This window comes from Saccostrea cucullata, unplaced genomic scaffold (assembly GCF_032062105.1).
Source record: "Saccostrea cucullata isolate Sc308-1 unplaced genomic scaffold, CSIRO_AGI_Scuc_v1 ctg333, whole genome shotgun sequence".
In the NCBI taxonomy this organism is placed as follows: Eukaryota; Metazoa; Mollusca; class Bivalvia; order Ostreida; family Ostreidae; genus Saccostrea; species Saccostrea cuccullata.
The window spans coordinates 260204-269115 of NW_026930396.1; the positions used below are offsets into that span (position 1 = coordinate 260204).

At 31.7% G+C, this 8912-nt stretch overlaps 1 protein-coding gene across 2 annotated transcripts; it reads right to left on the minus strand.

The window, feature by feature from the left end:
* Positions 1-454: 454 nt before the first annotated feature.
* On the minus strand, positions 455-8408 carry LOC134228411 (testis-expressed protein 36-like). 2 transcript variants are annotated; one of them, XM_062710060.1, is made up of 4 exons: positions 8145-8408; positions 5792-5932; positions 1984-2064; positions 455-1313 (listed from the first exon to the last, which is right to left on the minus strand). In XM_062710060.1, the coding sequence occupies exons 1-4, from the start codon at positions 8193-8195 to the stop codon at positions 870-872; spliced, it is 717 nt and encodes a 238-aa protein (XP_062566044.1). In that variant the 5' UTR covers positions 8196-8408; the 3' UTR covers positions 455-869. The 2 variants fall into 2 exon arrangements, with proteins under 2 accessions (XP_062566044.1, XP_062566045.1); XM_062710061.1 differs by lacking the exons at positions 5792-5932; positions 8145-8408 and adding an exon at positions 2150-2378.
* Positions 8409-8912: the final 504 nt, after the last annotated feature.

Below are 8912 nucleotides of genomic sequence, written 5' to 3' on the forward strand. Positions count from 1 at the left end.
GAATACAGTGAATTGAAAAAAAAAGTTTAGCACCGGAAAGTGTCTACCATCTTATTTTGTAACAGATGTTTTTGTATACTAGTATTATTATATAGTATTGAATAATTGATATATAAAAAAAAGTTTATCCAATTACCTCACACGTATTAGATAAGGCTGAACATTTCCGCTCTCTTGTATATCTATAAAAGGGATTAATGGAACTTATCGATTCCAAGATCAATTTCTTTTCTGCAACAAACTTGTCGTCAACAGTAATAAAGGACATACCAAAAATCGTTCTTGTTGTATAGGTGCAATATTAATGGGTTGGAATTTGAATTCTGAATGCTCTTCTGACTTATTATTCTGATGTTCCTGACAAGCAGAGACCACCTCTTTAACGGAAGAATTATTTAGTTTACATTTTATATCAGCATAAATTTCCAAGTCGTACTACTTCCATAACACAAAGCAAAATAGAAAAAAAATATTTATATTGTATTCAACAATTATAATACTAGTACATGCCAATGCATGAAAACAGACTGACACCAAGCCGATGCACTATTCATAAACAGAGAAAAGTTCAAGTGCATACATAAGAAAATTAAGAGATTAATAATTAACGAACATATGTATTTTATAGTGTCTTTTATCCAATGAGTTCTTGCATGCGCTAAACCAACTTGCATTTCCAATCTCCCATGATCCTGCGCATAATGATACATAGTATTATTTTTCCTTATAACGTTTTTATCTTTTTTATTACATTTAGACAAAAATCCTTAAACATGTATACTTATAAATACAGTCCTTTTAATCAGTGGGCACATACAAGAAGAGAATTTGAGAATAATTATTCCTATATAATTAAATAATAACATTTTTTAATCACTTGCAGCCGCAAAAGCAGCGCCGTATTTGTTAAATTGGTTATTCACTAGTGGTTTGGTGCTCCTTTCATAAGGGGGGTAAATGTCTCTCATGCCATGGTTGGAGTATTTCCACGGATTATGCTTCGGAAATGGTTCCTGTGATACGGCTAACACGTGAGTCGGCGTTCTGTACGGAACATCCGGGGACTTATGCCAATCGGTTGTAGATGTCTGTAATTTAATACTTCCGGTCTCCGGAGCTCTGTGCTTCCGGGCAAAACGCCGGTGCGCTGGCGGATTTTCGGTGGGTTGACCGAGGTACGCTACCCTATAGTTTGTGTTTAAATCAGCGTCCACGGGGTTTCTGGAATGATGCTTTAGAAACGTCTTCTCTGTGTGGTGCAGACGGAGTTCTGGCAGTTTTATTTTACGACCCAATGTTCTTTCATCCTTTCCCTAAAAAATAGCAGAATGCACAATGCAGTACAATTGTTAAGGACAAAAGAGTCCATATATATTGTCATATTCTAAAGGATCATTTCTAAAAAAAAAAAAAAAAAATAAATAAATAAAAACTTGTATTAGTTTTTATGAATGCATTCTATGTACTGAATGTAACATTTCAATAGCGACTTAAACAAATGTGTATTGAATTAATCCAATTTGTTTTAGTTTTGGCATAAAGTGGGACAAAAAAGTCTGTTTCTAAAAGTATAAGATGCAAAACAAATGTTATTTTAGAAATTTGAATGGCCACACAAAAAATCCACAGTCCTTAAACAAAACATTACAATTGTCACAATTTGTAAATATTTAAATGTCTTGACAATAAAATGAGAGATAATCTTTATGCCGATTTTATTTTCTCGTATAACTGAATCAGTCGCCTTTTATTATTCCATGATTGTTTTTCAACCTTTGAAATGGTTCACTGAATAAAAATAATGTAACAAGAAGTTTAAAATTTCATTCTGATATATACTGAGTCTTATTGCATGATCTGCGAAATAAACAATTCCATTTTATAGGGTGTTGTAATGAGATCAATATGAATTTATTGTTTAACTTTTGTAATTTCTATTTGCTTTTTCGAACGATTTTTTTCTTTTCTTATTTAGGTACTTACATTGCCAAAATAGACGCCATGATCTTGAAATGCGTGTCTGTTATTGTGTTCTGAAAATTTGTTTGCGGTCTTGTAGTTAATCTGAAAAAAAAGATAATAAATTTAAATTCACTTGTTGCAATTAATTCAAATGCTTACACTTAATAAACTTAAAAAACATATTTACTTCATTCATCCCTGGCAAGCCGAAGTCTTTGTAGTCTTTTTCATAATAAGGTCGCTTACTCCAAAAATAAGCCATTTTTTGGTTACAAATGCCTTTTTCACATTTAAATCACATAAAAAATAGCACTTTTATAATTTGAAATGAATTATTTCCTTTCATTCAGCACATTTTCACCACAACTGCTATCCGACATAGCAAAGTCCCTTGTCTTATTAGTTACTAAGCATGTTAAAGAGATACCTCAAGTGTGCAGACTTTAAATATTCAGAACTTGATTAAACCGTGACGTTTCGTTCTTCGAAAGAAATCGCAATCAATTGAGGGATATAAGTGGTATCGGACTTAGTAGGTATTTTTCACTGAAATGAGTGACATGTGTAGGTTTTGGCCCACAATTCCCCCCTTATCAGATTGTTTAGGGATAAAGAAAATCTCAATTGCCTCGATACGGCTACTTTAAGCCTGTATTTTTTAGATAAGCTACCAGAGGTTTATGTATAAAGTACATGTACGATAGGTTTTATATAAACTTGCATTTCCAGATTTGTACACGTTCAGTTTGCCTAGTCTGGATAAGATATCACTAATACAAGTGTACAAAATAGGAAAGTAGTTTAAATTTTTTTGAAGAACAAGGCACAGTTTCAGTACAAATTAAGCCCTGCATTTTTCTAAAATATGAAAGTAATATAAGATATTAAAATTCATTCTTCCTGATTCATACGAATTCCATGCAGTAAGAAAAAACAAATCGCTTTTCTCATATGCCCCCTAAATGCTAATTATGACGTTATAACTTGTGCATTTTCCCGTATTTTCTTAAAAGTTGCAAAAGAACGGTCCTCCTTCATGCCATAATCTTTAATGATTTATTGTATTCATCTACTCAACTCTTGTCAAAACCAATATCATAACTTTTTGGGAATATTACATTTTTAGGGCACAATAAAGCCCAAACCCTACCTTCTTCTTTAAAAATGAATATAATTGTCATTTCCCTTTCAAAAGGTGTTTATAATAAATTAATGCTTTCTTTGAGGGTTTTTTTTTCAACTATAGTGGTTGTATTAGTAACTATTAGGAAAATATTAACATATTTATCTTTAGAAGAAATATTGTAGAAGAGAGTGAAAATGAATCAAAAGTCTCTAGCATGCTGGAGTAAGCCAAAATGCACATTTGTTTGTATATCTAAGTAGTTTTGTTGCTTAAAAGCAGGGATAATTTAATGTTAAACTGAGTCAGGTATAAAGTTCATTTCTAATTTGTTAATAAAAAATTACAGATTATTTGCATTATTGAATTATCTCAAAAGATAATTTTTACAATACAATTCTGAATACTATGTTCTGTCTGTAAACCCCTTTTCAAAGTTTCGAAATACAATTGTATGACAGATGAAGAAATGCATATATGGTACATGTGTATATAGAACGAAAATGAATTTAATACGAGCCTAGCATTTTTTATACGTATATTCACATCTAAATCAATATTTTGTCTGTACGAATTCACCGGTTAAATGACGACTATTGTTAACAGACAACGTCTGAATGTTGTCAATTTAATGAATCTCAAAAAGCTGGAATGACAGATCCCCACAATGTTATCAGAAATTCATGCCATATTGCCTAAAAAACTGATTTAACAGTATATTATGTTGTGATCTTCTTTTGAAAGGGTTCATGGTCAAACTTCTTAACCCCACCCCACCCCCCACCCCCCAAACACACACACATACACTTACATACTCTCTAAAATGACACTTTTAAAAACATATTTAAGATATTGAAAAATAAACTTTTTGAACTGTCTGCATCTAAGCAAATTTATTTTAATTCATTTTTTTTTCTTGAATTCAAGATCTAAGGTTTTATGTGATGATAACAAAGACGTACTTTATTTAATCAAACCATTTTATTAATTAAAATAAAAATTGAATTTTTGTATAAAAAAGAGGTTACCCATGTCGATCCTCCTCAGAAACAACATGTATAAGTAAATAGTGAGAAATCCTAAATATAAGAATTAATCTCACCATGACTTCATTATGAAATATCGTAGTGCAATATATATGTACAATCTTCAATCATTTTCGATCAGGAGAAATTTTATTTCTTGCACGATTACTTAATTATTTTTTTAAATGAAAATTTAGACTACATTCATGCATCAACAATTTATATTGTATGTAGTCAGATTGATGATTGTTGTACAATTAAGTACCGCATGGCAGTGATGCTTCTTGCCTACTTTACAGTCTATGACAGTGTAGTAAAATTCTTCAATGTACATTTTCTTCTTCATGTTCGGACACTCAATAGATGTTTTCAAAAATAAATATTAGAGTTTTGTTCTTCCAAATCACTGTCTTTTATCTGCAAATATTATATGATGAGGAATTCAATGATAGGGGAATTTAGCTGTGTATGAAAGTAGATCCGTATTATAGAAGAATTACCACGCTCTAAAAAAAACTACTACATAAAAACAATGGTTTTAACCACCCCCTTTTCTCAAACCAATTCTTAATTTTAAATGCGATGAGAAATATAGATTGATATAATATTTACCCCAATGAGGATGTAAAAGGTGCTGACAATAAAACAAGAAACAGTGAACAATGTCACAAGAGTCAAATCGGGATCAGGTGCCATTGAGGAGCAATCATCCGCCATGCGCCTTATGACAACCGATAAAAAAGCATACTGCAGACCATCATATTTTCACGACACCTCATTTTTGCGACTTATATAGGGATATTCATTTATAAGCGGAACAAAAAATTCACCGATCGTGGGAATTGTTAAATAAGAAAAAAAATTATACGCGAGAATCAAATTTTTGCAAACAGACGCCTGGCATTAAGTTCTTGTGAAGAAAAGATGATTTACAGATAATAGTTAACGAATGCCATGCATATATCTTTTAATATTCTCTCAAATGTTCCTAAACCCATTCTTTTCAAATGCACGTTTTGAATTTAAGATTTTATCTTAGCGACCAATTTTCATTTCTGGAATTTTGCACTTGATAAAATAAAATATCGTTCAATGTCCATAGACTGGATTTATAGATCTGATAGATTTGGTATAGACAATGATGTTGAATATTTTATTTGATTATGATACATGCACCGTAGTTTTATTGCATAACATCCAAACGATATTATAATAAGTACATGTATCTGCATTTGTCGCAAAATGATTATCGATTTGGAAGCAAGTAAATTCGCTGTAATATCAGGAAAAAAGACTGAAATAATAACTCAGCGGGTATAATCATTACTATTTAATCTATAGCCCCACGATAAGAACTCAAATATTTGTCTATGTGTATCAACACATTAAATCCTGTAAAGTTCGAGGACATTAGAAGTATCTAGTTTGAACAGCTCTTTAACCTCAAGAGCAGTCACTGCAATGTAGATCGCCATTTAACAATCATTTCTTTTTTATTTCAAATTTAAAAAAATCGCCCTCATGCAGATTTTGATTGTTGCTTGACCTTTCTCAGCTTTAGAGAGAGGGGGAGGAGGGGGTAGAGGGGGAGGAGAGATTTGAGTTTGGGGTAAACCTTTTGAGCAAAAAACACATCATCAAACATCATACTCTACACTGTTGCTTAGTATTTGTTGCTTACCTCTGTTTTGGACCGGAAGGGAGGTGGTGGAGGGGCTGGTTTGGTTTCCGCTTCCTGTCCAAACGGTGCAGCTAGCATAACGCCAGTACTAGTGAGGCACTTCCGCTCCCCGTACGCGCTCTCAGAACCCCGATGAACAAACTAGAAATAATCAGTTTTCAAATCAAAGGAAGGTTACAAAAATGCTTGTTGAAAATAGTATACCAGTACTCTCATCCGTTCCTTCTGGGGAGGCGGGCTATAATATATATAAAAATCTATTTCTCTGATTAAAAAAATAAGAATGCGTGTCTAAAAATATTTTGAAAAGAAGTTTCTCTTCCTTTCAAGCAGGACGATATGTAGAATCGAACGAGTACTAACTTTTTAAAATTTAATCTTGGGTATGTAAAAATGTACATGTAATCAAATGTAAGTGGTTTCAGTCTCTTCTTTTGCCCCCCCCCCCCCAAAAAAAAGAGCTATAGGAAGAATGGTAAAGAATTTATCTACTTGTAGAAAGTGAAAAATGTGTATGTACATGTATGTAATCAGACTTAATTTAAATGCATTTTCCTACAATCACTGTCAGTGAAATCGCTCTTTGGGTACACACTTAAACAAACCTGTAATATTGATTCTTATGTCGGGTACTCGAAGATTGCATTAAATCCCCCGAAAAGTAACAATAGATCCCTTTAAGGTATAGGATTTGCTGTACAACTTTTTAGGAATTAATTTTGCCATCGTGTACAGGAATTTAATTGATTTATTTTAAATTCAGCACAAGGAACATATCATTTACATTAAAGATTATATAAGTGCTGGATTAGGTACAAGGTTTTATGATTTATTTTGTCTTTCAGAAAGGTGTATAATTTATAAGAAATCTCCACGTGTTTCTTAGCGAATTTAGATTAAAAACATCAACAAAGGCACACTCACAACACTGTTTTCTTTTATGTGTTTAAATTGAGATTTAAAAATCGCTGGGAGAAAAAACTAACTGAAAAAAGTAAAAAGTTATGTAAATAGAAAAAAAGTTCTTAAAATTGATTTCGCTTTCTGGCAATATTTGAGGGTACTTATTACAACCGAGCTTTTCGTGGCCCTATAGTAACGGGACATTATATAGAAATGCCTTAATGTACAATAATGGCCCGGTATAAATAAATACTTATCTCAGTTTTAAATTTTCTCAGGTAGTCTAACTCTTGAGGAGATTCAATTTCGTTGAAGCATCGCGCTAATCTTCTGATAATCCACTATTTATTGATAACGTTATTGGGCAATACTTGCCGAGGGGATATAAAAGGGAGATTATCGTGTTTTGTTGGTTACTGAACAGCATATTGAATCTGCTCCGTATTTGATCCCATCTTAGAGTTCAAGAAGATGGTAAACTAGTCGCTACTTAAGCAATATCGATGGATCGGTATGGATTTTACAAAAAATAAATTAAAAAAAAAAATCTTTATATAAAAAAGATGTAAATTATTTAAATTTTTATCACTCCTTATTTTACTCAGCCCAAATAAGCTTATTTCATCCCATTTAAAGTATATAATATTTAAAAGAAAAATTGACCTTTGAATTCATGCTCCATTAATTATCAAACTTACATATTTTTTATATTAAACCATGTTTTGAATTTTCATTTTTTAAAAACCATTGAAGTTCACATTTACATAGGTCCATTAAAAGGCTTCAATGTATACTCAAAAGTTGAGCTAAATTTTAAATTGGACTTTAAAAGGCACATTGGATGTATTATTAAAGATTTTAACACCGTATTCAATATTAAACAGCAGTATAATTTCTGACGATTAAATTCATGGACTTAACCCTGCTGCGACAATTCAACGCTTTGGATAATATTTTGTAATTAATCACCAGATTAAAACACGAAATACCATATCAGGCACGGATCAGTGGATATATACATGCTTAAGTATCATAGTTTTATGGGTGCATCGTCACTAAAACGATTGCTTAATGTTTGGGGTTCTTTTGATGACAGCAAATATTTCATTTTTTGTAAATTGCACTACCCATAGAAAGATAATTTGTTAAGGGGTATGTTTTGATATGTTTATATGGAAATAATCTATGAGAAAATACAGTTAATTTCATTGTTAAACACAATGATAGATATTGAGTTGTTGTGTTTAATTTTTAGAAGTATAATTGCATAGTAACATAATGATCTGGATTAATTTCTCTAGAAACAGTTTAACTTAGCTTAGATACATTATATGAAGTTTAAGATAAGAAAAAATAAATGTTATAACTTGAAAACCAGACAGCCAAGAGTTTTTTTTCTTAGTATCAAAACATTTCCGTCGACACGTCAATGCTTCAAATGTGTACTTACCCATTTTCCATCCGATGCGGGTGATGGAGCGAACTGTCTTCCTCTTGCCATTTGAGTATTTTTTCCAAAAATATTCTTATTTGAAAACTACAACTGTATTTTCAAAATTATAAATTCACACAGTTAGGTTACATTTTCCTTCCTGATAAGAAAGCTACCCGTAAAACTTTAAGTGAAATACACTTTAAAAATGTTTTTAAGTTTTTAACAATTTAAAACCCACTGTCTCTTATCTTGCCACATTGCGATAATCGCGCTACGTCACAATCGGGAACTCAGTGTTACGCACTCGCAAATAGTCCCATGGCAACTCAGGGCTGATGGGATAAAAACATCAAACGATATGGCATTTCAAAAAATTCCTGTAATTTAACTTTTACTTTAAAAACATTCCGAATAACTGCTGTGGTATATTGTTATTTTCACAAGTACATGTACATTATAAAAAGGCATTGTAAAAATGGTTGTTAACGACGCCACCTTTTAAAGGGATTTAACTCGTAGATATCATTCATTTTGTTCTTTGTAAAATATTAGAGTTGTCTATCTTATCCGACTAACCGTAATTTTTTCAGCACCTTCCACGCACCATACTTAACAGAAGCTCAATATAAACTCCTTTATATAATATAAAAAAACATTCAAGAAAAGATAGTAACGACTTCTTCATTTTATGTCCTGAAGATGTGAATTTAAAAATATTATGAATATTATTGAAATATGTCATGGTTTGAGCCTTGCAATTGTTCACGCTATAATTTATTTTCT

Coding starts and splice junctions, on each gene's coding strand:
- LOC134228411 (XM_062710060.1), bottom strand. CDS start 8,195: ATGGCAAGAGGAAGACAGTTCGCTCCATCACCCGCATCGGATGGAAAA. Junction 5,933..8,144: donor CCGCATCGGATGGAAAATGG/GTAAGTACACAT, acceptor GATTATTTCTAG/TTTGTTCATCGGGGTTCTGA. Junction 2,065..5,791: donor CCTTCCGGTCCAAAACAGAG/GTAAGCAACAAA, acceptor CTTTTTTTTCAG/ATTAACTACAAGACCGCAAA.